This window comes from Phodopus roborovskii, unplaced genomic scaffold, assembly GCF_943737965.1.
Source record: "Phodopus roborovskii unplaced genomic scaffold, PHOROB, whole genome shotgun sequence".
NCBI classification, from domain to species: Eukaryota; Metazoa; Chordata; class Mammalia; order Rodentia; family Cricetidae; genus Phodopus; species Phodopus roborovskii.
The window spans coordinates 18897-33522 of NW_026125971.1; the positions used below are offsets into that span (position 1 = coordinate 18897).

At 39.8% G+C, this 14626-nt stretch overlaps 1 protein-coding gene across 2 annotated transcripts in view; it reads right to left on the reverse strand.

The window, feature by feature from the left end:
* Window positions 1-12151, reverse strand: part of LOC127218194 (transcription factor YY2) — a 30243-nt gene extending 18092 nt beyond the window's left edge. The window contains exons 1-3 of one of the 2 annotated variants that reach the window (XM_051179222.1): window positions 11884-12147; window positions 7740-7888; window positions 5894-6095 (exon numbers count right to left, since the gene is read on the reverse strand). In XM_051179222.1, coding sequence (XP_051035179.1) covers window positions 5894-6095; window positions 7740-7888; window positions 11884-11958 — 426 coding nt within the window. In that variant the 5' untranslated portion in view covers window positions 11959-12147. Of the gene's footprint in view, window positions 1-5893; window positions 6096-7739; window positions 7889-11883 lie in introns of both variants that reach the window. The other variant, XM_051179224.1, reaches the window with a different exon arrangement.
* Window positions 12152-14626: the final 2475 nt, after the last annotated feature.

Sequence of the window (14626 nt, forward strand, 5' to 3'; positions counted from 1 at the left end):
AGGAGTAGATGCCAGGAAATAATCAAATTGTGAGCTGAAATCAATAAAGTTGAAACAAAGAAAACAATACAAACAATCAATGTAACAAAGAGCTGGTTCCCCGTGGAGGGATACTCCCTTAACCTAGAGACAGAAGGGAGGGCCTAGTCCCTACTCCAAATGACTTGACAGGTTTTGATTATCCCTCCTGGAAAGCCTCACCCTCCCTGGGGAGTGGGAGGGGAATAGATGAGAGGGGGGCATGAGAGGATGGGAGGGAGAGGGAACTGGGATCGATATGTAAAGTAAGAAAAAAAATAATTAAAACAGTAAAGTATATATAAAAGAGAGAGAAGAGAGATACTGAATAGAGGGAGCCACTATAAATTTGAAGAGAAATCTGGCACTCGGGAAATATCCAGAGACCTACAAGGATGACCCCAACTAACAATCTAAGCAATAGTGGAGAGGCTACCTTAAATGCCCTTCTGTGATAATGAGATTGACAACTACCTTATATGACATCCTAGAGCCTTCATCTAGTAGCTGATGGAAGCAGAAGCAGACACCCACAGTTAAACACTGAGCTGAACTCCTAGAATCCAGTTGCCAACATGGAGGAGTGATGAGAAAAGTGGTCAAGACAGAGGCCAGGGCAGGCTATGGAACCAGTATTTATACCTAGGGCACAGACTTTGGGAGCTTATTTCCTATGGAGGGATACTCTCTCAGCTTATATACATGGACCTGCCCCAAATGATGCGACAGACTATGATGACCCCCCCACCATGGGAGGCCTCACACTCCCTGGGGAGGGGACAGAGTATGGGATGGGGGGGGTTGATGGGGAAGCATAGGAAGATGGGAGGGAGAGGGAACTGGGATTGGTATATAAAATAAGATTGTTTTTAATTAAAAAAAAACAGAAAAAATATTTTAAAAAAAAATTTAGGGGTTATCAAATCTATCAATATTCAACATTTTCTAAAACATCAAGACTAACTGTAAATGTAAACCATGGACCTTGGGTGATGATGGCCCATCAGTTTAGATTTACCAACAATAACAAGTGGACCACTCTGGTTGAGCCAGCTGTGTTTGTGTGGGAAGTACATGGGAAATCTCTGTATTTCCTCTCAATACTGCTATAAACTTAAGCCTGCACTAAAAATAACATCCTTAAAAATCAAAAATAACTAAGGACAAAGATATACTGTTTACTGTCACATAAAAATATCTCATAGTTCTGATGTGAATTTTATGTCTTCCTCATTCAGTGTTCAAGTGAATTAAGAACCTGATTTTTGCTTTTCTTTCCAGGACGTTTGTGACCCTGAATTTTTACCACTCTCTCAGTCAAACTTTGTTTTAAGCCTTTTAATCAATGAGGGTTTACAGAATGTGGTTCAGTCATTTTTGAAATGCCACCAATTCCAAGTGCATTCTCTCATTACGAAACCCATTTTCACAATCAACATTCTTAATGTGTGTGTGCTATATTGTTATCTGGAATTCTCTTCACTCACACCTTACTGATCAACTTCTTTCTTCCACAAATACTAGTGTCCCTTGTGCTCCACAATTTCTCTGCTCCCATGCTGAGTAAGTTCAGCTTAGTAGCTTCCCTGTTTCTGACACCTCTTTAAATGTATTCCCTTAAGATTAGCTCTCATATATGCTATATAGCTCACAAAACAACCTAAACCAAAGCACAGTTTGCCTTTATTTCATATAAGTCACTTCATTTTATGCAACCAGCTCTTTTTTTTTTTTTTTTTTTTTTTTTGTTCCTTATCTACACTATCTTCTGGATACACTAATAAGTAAGTAAGACAAGGTAAGAGTCTGAGTTTGGGACTGAGTACAGCAACAGATGGCAGGTCTTATTGGCTGGCAACAGTACAAGATTACCATCTGTCTCTGCCATGATTGCACAGAGTATTAGATGTACCAGAACACTGAACGTAGAACACTTTCAACAGCACACAGTGCCAGGGTTGTGGGAATTAATACTGAACAAGGCTAGAGGGAATTAGAGAGGAAGCCAGAAATATGTTTCTTTAGCTCCAAGGACTATATCAAAGACAAGAGACAAGGCATTCTTAAAATTATACACAAAAATGCACAGTAGACTATCTGGCTTCTGGTTTTTTTTTTTTTTTTTAACAATCGCAAAGCACAGAACATCTGGTAGTTTTATGAATGTTGAATAAACTGAGAAGCAAAGAGAAAAATAATTTTCCCTACATGACAGATGAAATGATTCATGTTAGAAGTAATAAGGGTTTAAACTATATTTTTGGCAAAGAGAATGAAGGCCCCTGAGGGCGTACCCAGGCAGAAGGTAGCCCTATACCCATTGGAATTCTGGTTGGCAGGCAGGCCATTGAGCAGATTTTCTCTAACAGGCTTCCTTCCCTCTTCTATCTTGAACATTAACCAGTTGTATAACCAAGAGTCATCCTTAAACTGTCCCTGCACCATCCAGCTTCACATTAAATTAATCACTGTCTGAGATTCATAATGAAAAAACCATCACCTTTATTCTTTTTCTCCCCTTTAGAAACTATTTGAGAATTTCATACATACAGATAGCGTGTTTTAATCAAATCTACCCTCCAACTCCTTCCTCATCCCACCACCACTTTTCCCTCCTAACTTCATCAGTTTTTTAAATGCACTGAATCCTCTTAGTATTGCCACTATGTGCATGGGTATAGGGCTATCTTCTGCCTGGGTACGCCCTCAGGGGCCTTCATTCTCTTTGCCAAAAATATATTTTAAACCCTTATTACTTCTAACATGAATCATTTCATCTGTACTCTTAAATGGTCTCCCTGTCTTTAATCTAAATTTTCAGAAAAGTCTTTCCTGGTCTAGATACTACATCTATCTCCCATCTTCCTATTAAAAAAATAATTATTTATATTTATTTTTCCTCATTTTAGTTATCAATCCCAATTCCCTCTCCCTCTCATCCTCCCATGACCTCCCCCAATTCCCAATCCATTCCCCAGGGAGGGTGAGGCCTTCCATGAGAGATCATCAAAGTCTGTCAAGTAATTTGGGGTAGGGTCTAGGCTCTCCCCCATGTCTCTAGGCTAAGGGGATGGGTTCCAGAAGTCTGCTTGCACTAGGGATACATCCTGGTTCCACTGACAGAGGTCCCATAGGCTGCTCAGTCCTCCTAGCTGACACCCATGTTCAGGGAGTCTGATTTGGTTTCCCAGCTATCAGACTGGGGAGCATGAGCTCCCCACTTGTTCAGGTCAGCTATTCCTATGGATTTTCCCAGTGTGGTCTTGATTCCTTTGTTCATCACTCCTCCCTCTCTGAAACTGGATTCCAGTAGTTTGACTCAGTGCTTAGATGTAGATCTCTGCTTTTGCCTCTATCAGATGGCAATTAAGGTAGTCATCAATCTCATTATAAGTGAAGGATATTTAAGGTAGCCTCTCCACTATTGCTTAGATTCTTAATAGGCGTCATCCTTGTGGATCTCTGTACATTCCCCTAGTGCCAGATTTCTCTTTAAACCTATAATGACTCACTCTATTGATCTTAACTCCTACTTTTCATACTATTTTCTTATAGTACACTTCCCTAAGCTTTCACCATATTATTCATAGGGGCAGGTCAAAATTATATATACTTCTTTGAACAAATGAACCAACCTCCCTCCCTCCCTTCATCGTGTTCTTTCTCTCTCTCTGTCTCTCTCTCTCTCCTTTCCCCTTTCCCCTCAAATTGAACCCAGGGCCTAATGCATGCTAGGCAAGTGATCTATCACGGAGTTATTCCTCCCAACACTTTCTTTTACTTTTTACTTTGGGAGAGATTCTCACTAAGTTGCCCATGTTGTCCTTGTACTTACTTTGTAGCCAAGGCAAGCTTGCAATCCTCTTGCCTCAGCCTCCTCAGTAGTTATAGACCTCAGGGATTATAGGCCTACATGACTAGGGCTGGCTTATTTGTCTTTTTAAAGGAGTATAATATTATATGCGTAGACTCTTATCTTAACAGATGATGGACACCCTATTTACTAAATGTGATCATGGGCAAATGATGCAATATCTCTGAACTTTGTTTTTCTCATCTGTAAGTCAGGGAGAACAAAGTAAACTTTATGAGTGTATCCTGCCTGTTGGCAATGTGCTAAGAGAACAAAATAAAGCATGCACAGAAACCACATATGGAAAATATTGACTGTTACCTACTTATTTATGATAACTATGATAATTCTTAGTGTTCAATGTTACAGTGATCCTTCTATTCCTCCTGAGGAGCTCAGTTCTCATGGAGTCCCATCTTCCTTTTCCAGACTATGTAAACTGTCCTCACCCTTCTGCTCTCTTCTTTCCTAGTACCAGGTACACCTTATACTTCTTTTGTTGTCATAGCACCTTGTATAATGTCCAATCAAATAACAATCACAGCATTTCACCTTCTAAACTAAAAGTTCCGTGAGTGTGAGCACTGGGTTTTGTTCCCACATAAGTGGGACCTAGTACATAGCTAGCAGGCAAGATACACTCATCAATATTTACTGAAGCAATATATCATGTCTTATGCAGCTTCACCCAACAAATCATCTCAACTTCTATTCTCTATAAATCACACCTAAGTTTTCCCCCCATTGGCCAAGCTTAGCAGAGGTCATAGAGATAAGATTGCTTCTTTTTTTTAAAAAAAATCTGTTTCTACCCTTAAATGTCCCATTAACAAGAACATGATCAAATGCAACATTTATAACTCATGGAATGAAAACTACAAATAAAATGTAAGTTAGAAATACATAAATAAAAGTTGAAAAAAATATGATGCAAAAGTGAGCCAATGTTGAACACTCTTGCAAACTGAAGTTGGCAAAAGGTAAGAGATAAGAGCAGGGACTACAGCTTAGTAGAGCACTTGGCTTACATGCATGATGCTGTACTTTCAAACCTCAGTACTGCCTAAAGAAAGGATAAGCCTACACGTGTGCTTTAAAATAAAAATTACTATAATATCTTTTAACCAAAGGAATAAACCTAGCACACAATTTTTTTATATTAAGATGGGGAGATGGACCAGCAGAGGACCCAGATTTGGTTCCTAGCATCCACACAGTGGCTCACAACTGTCTATAGCTATAGTTCCAGGGAATTCAGTGCCACCCTTTGGCCTCTCTAGGTACCAGGCATGCATACAGTACACATACATGCAGTTAAAACACTCTCACACACAAAAATAAAATACGTAAATCTTAAAAAAAAAAAAAAAATCAAAACATAGTTGTAGTGACTCATATCTGAAATCTCAGCACTTGGAAGACTGAGGCAGGACAATCTCCACAAGTTTGGGGGCAGCTTGAACTATAAAGCAAGTACTAGCCTAGTCTATCTAACAGAGTGAGAGTCAATTTCAATGAAATGACAGTGAACATTCAAAAATGTCTTTACCCCCAATCTCAGCCTTCGACTTTTACTTAAAAGGAGATAACTGGTTAAATTCTAAAAACCATGAGGACAGAGGAGTGCTTCACAGCGCCAACATGCATTTTATTCCAGTTACAGAGATCTCAAGTCAGAATGCCTACTCATTTCACACTTCCAGGAGACAACCTAAGTGAATGACAACCTGGAATGGCTGCCTGTCTTAATTTAGTCAGTTTAGTCTCTGCTACAGGTACTGCCACTTCCATCAAATACTGTGACAATTTCTGGTAATGTCCTACTAATGGTTTTTGGTTAAGTGTGTAATTTGAAAATGTATGAGGCATTTTACTTTAATGTTTATGTTATATATTATAGCCACACCAGCCAGAAAAAATATATTTGTGTTTTCAGCAGTTTAAAAGCAAAAAAAAAAAAAAAAACAAAAACCAAAAAACAAACAAACAACAACAACAACAAAAAACCTAGAGTATACTTACCACAACTTGCAACACCTGGTCATTGTGAAGAGAAGATGAAGAGGAGGAGGAAGAAGAGGAGGAGGAAGAGGAGGAGGAAGAGGAAGAGGAAGAAGAGGGAGAGTCAGCCATCATCTGTGCCAAAGTCTGCATCAGTGTTTTTCCAAGGAGAAAGAATGAGCTGAACATGGCAATTACGCCAAACACCATTCCAAAATTGAACCTGGCAACAAGGACAAAAACAAACATGTAAGTGTACAATTCTTCACAATGCATATATTAACAAAGTAACTAACTGGCCATGTTTCCTAACTTAAACAATGGACAAAAAGGCCTTGTTTTCCCTATCTAAACTATGTTACTGACTAATAGGCAGGTATAACAAACTAAAATACTCTGACACCTAAAAAAGCTATATATTGTTGCCAATTTTAAAAAGGGGGTTGGGGAGTTTCCTCTCCATTTGATCATTTAGATAGCACTGGCTTGATTGTGTCTAATAATATTGTTAGGAATGCTCTTAACATAGGGGCATCCATTCATTATTTTATCCATTCTATCTACATCTTATTTTAGCTTCACTTTGGGATAAACTAATTTAAATATCAATGGAGTCAAATTTAATAGTTTTATTATTCTGTCATTTTAATAATTAAAATTACTCTTTTACAGCTGGAACTAACCTGTTCCTTTTCATAAGTTCTGTTGTAAAATATAAGAATTTAAATGTATTGTTTGTAATAACATTATTTTTGTTTTATTGTTCATAGAATTTGAAGTATTGTCTTCTTTTTCAGTTCTGATTGTTAGTTATTGTTTTTTCTTAGTCATGGCCTAGGCTTAATTGATTTTGTTAGCTTTTTCAATGAACTGAATTTTAGGTTTGTATATTTTGATTATCTAATTGTTTACATTTAGATTGAATATATTTGGAATTTATACTTGTATATTTGTGATATATATATATGTATATATACATATATATATATATATATATAGAGAGAGAGAGAGAGAGATGTGGAGAGAGAAGGAGAGAGAGAGAGAGAGAGAGAAAGAGAGAGAGAGCTCCCTATATATTCCAGACTGGCCTGGAACTTGCTATGTTCTTCAGGCTTCCCTCAAATTCTCAATTCTCCTGCCTCAGTATTCTGAGTGCTGGGATTCCTACTTGAAGCTTTATTTTTAACAAAGAGTAGAGCACATTATTCATGAACCCACAATTCTCTGGACTATGAACCCTGTTATGGGAAGCTGGTGACATGGCTAAGAGGTTGAGAGCATTGACTACTCTTGCAGAAGACTCAGGTTCAGTTTCTAGTACCACATGATGGCTCATAACTGTCTGCCACTCCAGTTTCAGGGGATCTCATACCTGCCTGGTTCCTGTGAGTACTGCATGCAGGTGGTACATATTCAACAAAGCAAACATACAAAATAAAAATAATAAATCTTTAAAAAAATTGTTAGGATATTAGGTATCCCAAAGACCATGGAAAACACAAAATCATAAATTTCCCTAAGTGTCTTACTTACTTATGTCTTTATTTTATTTATTTTTACTTGATTTGGGTCCTCTGGAAGAACAGCAAATGCTTTTAACTACTGAACCACCTCTCCAGCCTCCCCAAGTAAATTTTGCTTGCTTTTTTTGTTTGAGACAAGCTTCTCATGTAGCTCAGACTGGCCTCAAACTTGAAATCTAACTTAGGATAGCCTCAAACTACTGGCCCTTCTGGAATAACAGGTATGCACCACTATGGGCAGGTGCCATGATTTTTTAATGTATGAAAAAGCACAATGACAGAATTTCTAATAGGCTATTTCTGATGATCATAATTTAACCCCCAAAATTAAAGACAAAAAGTACCATTGGTAAAGCATCCTTGCTTTCCGCCGTCCCCAACTGTAAAAGGCACGATTAAAAACTGAAGTTTGCCATCTTATATGGAAAGGAGAGATGCTCAATCCATTCTTTTCCAGCCAGTCTTCATAAGAATGTTTAAAATACACAGATGACTAAGAGAAAGAACAGTTCAGTATCACTCATATTTGAAGGACAGATCTATAACATGAACTAAATAAAGATTAAAAATAAAGAAAATAAGTACTTTGTTTAAGAAATCAAGATGTTAGTGGCTCAACAACAGTGGTTCTCAACCTTCCTAATGCTACGACCCTTTTATATGGTTCCTCATGTTGTGGTGACCCCCAACCATATAATTATTTTTGTTGCTACTTCATAATTGTAATTTTGCTATGGTGTTTTCTGATAGTCTTAGGTGATCCATGTGAGAGGGCCAAAGGGTTTCAACCCACAGGGAAAAACCACTGATTTATAGTAATTTTTGAGATAGTTTCACATAACCAGGATGACCTCTAGTTTCTAAATAGCAAAGGATGACCTTGAATTTCTGATCCTCTTGACTCTACCTCCCAAGTGCTGAGATTTGACAACACATCTCGTTTAAGTAGTGTTGGGAGCAAACCTAGGACATTGTGCATGGTAGGCAAGCACTCCACAAACCAAGCTACAATCCCAGGCTCAAATGTTTATAATCTTAAAGCCTTACATTTATTCTTCAAAGTACTAATGGTCTCTGATTATTTTACGGTCCAGGGAAATATAGTCTAAAAGTGAAATCTTGTTTATAGCCTACAATATAAGAATCGTTTTTAAATATTTAAGGGGTTTAAAAAAAAACAACTGCTAGGGATGGAGGTTATGTTTGTTACTTGTGTAGATACTGGGACAAAAGGGCAGGTTTAGGAAGGGTTTAATTTGTCTCACAGCTCCATGGTATAGCCCATCATGGAGCAGAAACTCTGGGGGGGGGCTACATAGGGAGGAAGTTGGTGTGGTTGAAGCAGCTGGTCACATTACATCCACAGTCTGGAGGTAGAGGGAGATGAAAGCTTGCACATAGGTGCTTTCTCCTTTTTTTGTCGAGTCCAGGACCCCATTCCATGGGAATAGTACTTCCCACATTTGTGGGAGGGGGTCCCCTCAATTTTCCTAGAAATACCTTGCAGCCAAACTCAGAGAATTGTTTCTGAAGTGATTCTAAATCAACAATCAAAAGTAGCTAGCACAGTAGTGTGTGCTTATAATCCAATTACTTCACTGGAAAAGGAAAGGTAGAAGTATCTCTGCAAGTTCACAGCAAGCATGGTTGACATTGTGAGCTCCAGGCCAGCCAGACACATATAGAGGAATGCTGTCTCAACCGTGTCTCCTCCAAACAAACGACAAAACTCAAGAATATGTAATGAGACCCTATGAACCATAAAGCTTAATGTACTTACTATTCCACCCATTAAAATTAATACCAACTTTGCCAGGTGGTGGTGTACAACTTTAATCTCAGCAGTGTGGAGGCAGAAGCAGGTAGATCTCTGTGAATTCAAGGCCAGCTTGGTCTACAGAAAGAGTTCCAGGACAGCTATGACTACATAGAGAAACCCTGTATTAGGCGGGGTGGGGGTTGTGGGGTACAACCAAACCTGACCTCTACTTAGAACCATGAAGTCTATAAGAAATATGAGTCTAATTTAAACTGTCTAGTAGCCACAAAAGGAGAAATTCATTTTCAAATATTTATGATCTGTACTATCCAAGCTATCATTTTAATGTGTAACCAATATAAGAACACTGAGGCACTTGTTTCTAATATCCTTTGAAAAGTGGAATTAAAGTTATACTCAAAGTACATCTCTATTCAAACAAGCTTTTTCAAATGCTAGGTAGCCACATGCAGCTAATGCCAACCACAGTGGCAGGGAGTTGGTGGTGCACACCTTTAGTTCCTGTACTCAGAAGGCAGAGGCAGGCTGATCTCTGTGAGTTCAAGGCCAGACTGTTCTAAAGAGCTAGTTCCAGGACAGGCTCCAAAGCAATGACTACCACAGTGAACAGCACAGGCTATTTTATTGCCACAGAAAGGAAAAAAGTCTTTTGATATCATTTTTAGTCTTCTAGTGGATTCAACAGAAAAGCTAGCTTAGTTTGAATCAATATTTTCTATTTTCATCTAAGCAAGCCTCAAGTTAAACTGATTTTGACCAAATGAAAGCACTAAATTTACCTACTGTCCTATTGGTGTCAGTAGCAGCTCTTACATTTCTCCAGGGGTCACAGTGATAGTGCTTATAAACAGTCACAAGGGTTTTATCTTTTAGAAATGGAGATTGGCACACCTGTGCAGCAGCTGTCTACTGTGGAAAACTGGAAAAATCAATGGTGGAACAGCAGACCAAAAGAAGGTAAATGTTCTGGAAAGGCAAGTTCTGGGACATTGCAAAGATGGCTTAGCCCATAAGGCAGTTCCTGCTCTTCCAGAGGACCCATATTCAAATCCCAGCACCCACATGGTGGTTAAGAGCCATCTGTAACTCCAGTTCCAGGGGATCTTAACCCTGTTCTGGCCACCAAGGCATTGAATGCATGTAGTGTACATACAAGCAGACAAAACAACTATATGTACTTTTTCCTAAGGTAGGACATCTCTGTCCCCCAGATTCTGATCAGTGCCATTGCTCAGGAGTTGATGCTTTCATGAAGATAGAGGATGCCCTCAAAATTGAAGCCACAACCTTATCACTCACTTATTTGACCTGGGACTGACTGTACAAGTTTGATGAATTCTTTTTATTTGGGATTTATGTGATAAGAAGAAATCACATGACTTTTTCCTTTGAACCCAATCACAAGATCACTGTAGCCTGTGCTGCTAAGCACTATGCCAAATCGATTGTATCAGTGATTCCCAAACAAATGTGCAGAGAAATCAGTGGGGGGAGAGGGGCTCCTTGGTAAGATGCAGATTGTGATTGTACAGGTCTGTGGTGAGACCTGAGATTCTTCCATTCTAACAAGTGCCCAGATCATCCAAGTGTCACAGGTCATTGAACCTCAGATCTATGCATTAACATAATCCTCTCCATAAGTTCGGGTAATCCTTCCTGTTGTTATCCCTATGTAATAACAAGAAATGGAGGCGCAGGTAGTAATCTGCCCAAGGTCACAAAGGTTAGGCTACACTTCCTAGATCTGGCTCTAAAGTTTAAATACATGGAGAAGTACAGGGGGCATTTCATTTTATTGTTATCTAAGATGCAACACCATGTAGCATTTGTTTTTAAAAAATACATGAAGGTTTTACTTACTATTCATGATTGTAATTTTTAAACCCTTTGGAATTTCTAAGCTCATATTCTCTACACCCATTCCATTCTAAGGGTGTTTAAACCATGTGCTCAGACAGCTGTTGGAATTTCTTAACATTCTAACACCCTCAACACTTAAGAAACATACTGTATGCCCAGGGTGTGTGTCGTCATTATGAAGGAGAGAGTATAGGGTGTGAGTTAGAATTTGAGTCGTAGAAAACGTGGCTATCTAAATTCTTGCTACTTAAGCATGATACTTTAAAGCATGGTCTGTGGGTCAGCACCGTCGGCAGGACAGAGGAACTTGTTAGAAATACATCATCTTAGCTTTCCTTCCAGACATGCTGAATCAGAATCTAAACTTTAACCGAAACCTCGGGTGCTCAGGGGCAGTTTCAAGTTTGATACCGGTGATTTAAATCATGATTTGATTTCCATTCATCCCAGTACCAGCAGCGTGTGTCGGGTCGTAACCTTAGCACAAAGAAGGAAAACACTGCCTTTTCCTAAGCGGATGTTTTAGTTTCTTTCCTCCTTCCAGCCTTGCCTCCCAAGCTCACACTATAAGCTCCTCCCGGGAAGAAGCCAAAAGCTGCAGGAACCCGGCGCCCGCAATGCGGCTACAGCTCAGGCCACCACACCCCTCCCGCAGCCTGGCCGGCTTTATTTACTCCGCCGGACGGATGCACCACGCTGAAGGGTGCACACAGCGGCGGAGTGGGTCCCACCTCCCCCACCTCCCGCAGAGAACTTGGCAAGGAGGGAGGAAAGGCCTCGGGCAACACAGGACCATGCGCACCAGCCCTGGGCTCCGCCGGTTAAGGCCTTAGGCCCGAGGCCCTCACCTTCAACACCAAGTCGGCCAGGTAGACGGCGGTCCAACCACCCACCACCACCACCACCAGCGACACCGGGATCATAGTAGCAGCGGATGGACGACGGGCCCCAGCGTCCTTCTTCTGCGATCCACAACCAGCCAACCGCCTGGCTCCTTACAGCCCCAGCATCCGCGCAGGAACCAAGTTGCTACCGGGTCCTTTGCCTCGGTGGCAGCGTTTCCCTCCGGACCCTTCCGGTGAGGACACTGGGCCGGTTTTGTGCGTGCCGGAAAAAGCGAGGTTTTCTTTTCCTGGGACGCTCCGTTTGGGCAGTTTTAAAAGTACCTGGCTTCCAACTGCCAGAATTCTAGTGATTCCTTAGGCTGGATCCTCCCAGCTATCGGCTTCCTCTTCTTACTGATTCTTAGCTCCAGTTTGTTGTGCTTTTTTAACTTAGAAGGGGCTAGCAGCAATAATGATACATACCCACATTCAAATTAACCACGTCTCTTTGTAACCGGTTTATTTACGGCGACATCGTAATGGAAATTTCAGTTGGCCGTTTTGGTGTTTTGATAAGTATATATCATTCATATATATTCATATATATATATGAATATATATATATATATATATATATATATATATATATATATATATATGTCTGTTTGTCTGTTTACCTTAATCCAAATATGTAACATTTCTATCCCTGGAATTTCTTCCTGGTTTAACCTTTCTAGTCATCTCTGTCCTCTGCCCCTTTCTTGTTTTTTGTTTTTTATATCTAATTCCTCATAAACAAAATCACACTGTTTAAATAGGGATTGTTTCTCGAGAAATTTAAAAAAGATATGTCTATATGACCGTTTTGGTTTGTTTGTTTTTGTTTTTAAGACAGGGCTTACTATGCAGTCCTGGCCTGGCATTCACTATGTATACCAGGCTGGCCACCTATACCAAAATACTTGGCTGTTGATTAATTTTTTTAAACTTTTCATCAAAAACTCGTGTTTGGTGCTACTATTACATATTGGATGGCACTCTAGGGCCGGCAAAACTGCTTATCAGGTAAAAGCACTTGCTGCCAAGCCTTACTACCTGAGTTCAATCCCAGGGAACGACTTGATAGGAGTGAACCAACCCTTGCAGATTGTCCTTCGATCTGCTCACACATAAAATAAGTAAATAAATAAACCAGGTGAAACTTTTAAAAATCGGAGCATTGAACATCTACCCAGTGAAGTAGAGTGTAGTTCTCGGCTTTGGTTACACATTAGCTTCACCAGGGGCCTTTAAAATTCCTGATGCTTATTGTATAGACTGGACCAATTAAATCAGAAGCTCTGTGAAACAGCCTCAAGTCTGTATGTTTTTAAATTCAGTCACTGTGTAGCCCAAGTATAGATCCGCCAAACTAGAATCTCTTGAGGTCAGGATATAGGGATATACTGTAACTAACCTTGAGCTACACCCTCTAGCCATACTGCATCCTCTCTTTCTTAAAACAAAGTGTCTATCCCAGACTGACCTCAAATCCCTACACAGCAGAAGAAACTTCTGGTTCTCTTATCGACACTTCCTGAGTTCTAGATACTTCTGCATGCTGGGATCAGTAGAAATGAGACTAAGTGCGTTGGAGACGGCTCAGAGGTTAAGAGCACTGGCTGCTGTTACAGAGGTCCTCAGTTCAATTCCCAGCAACCACATGGTGGCTCTCAATCATCTATCATGAGATCTGGTGCCCTCTTCTGGCCTACAGGCAGACAGAGCACCGTATACATAAAAATAAATCTTAAAAAAAAACAAACAAAAACAGAAATGAGACTAAGTTGCATATAATGGACAAGACAGATGAGGCTTTATTGGAACTTGAAGTCCAGCACAGAAGGGAGCTAACACTAAGCAGAAGTTCTCAGGCTGCTTAGTTGAAAAAAGGAACAGCATGTTTTTACTGATCCTCTTTGCGGGATAGTGGGGTGTTTTGACAATTGTGTATTAATTGTGGACATCTTTTCAATAGATGTCCTTTTTCTTTCCATCAAATATCTTGATCTTGTACCTGATGGGCCAACATGAGGTGATTTATCCAGGGAACTCTTTGAGTTTCTCCTATTGCTGGCATCATTGCTTTTCTAAAGGGCTTTTAGAACTTGAGTCTGGAGCTGTTGAGTTCTTTTTCTTACTGTCATCACATGACATAAATGCCCTGGCCTTATGGTTTGCTTTCTGCATTATAAGGCTGAGGGATATTGTACTTGGGCTGCTGCAAATGTGTAAGGGTTGGGGAGAAGAAAATAAATGTTTGTCTAACAGGTAATAAACTGCATTAGTCTTGAACTCAAAATATCAACATCTTTATATAGAGAACTGACTAAGTAGAGTGAGACTGGAGGGTTAAGTGAGCAAAGCCAGGTGTGGTTCATGCCTATAATCACAGCACATGGAAGGCTGAGGCAGAGGGGTTGGCATGTCTAAAAGGTTAAGCTGAGCTACAGAGAAACCATGTCTGAAAGAAAAATGAAAACAAAAAGGATACATTGAATGGGAAGACAGATGTCAAGCCACTTTGGTCATCCATTAGATATCCATGGTTTCTAGAAAAAGAGGGTTTTGTTTGCTTTTTTTGTGTTAGTGTTGTTTTTTTGTTTGTTTGTGTTGCTTTGTTTTTTTCTGCAAAATTGGCCTTCACATTTCTGTAAAGTAACTTAGATTGTTCTAGGATACATACTATCAGTGTTGTCTACAATGAAGCTAGTTGGAAACTAAGCCC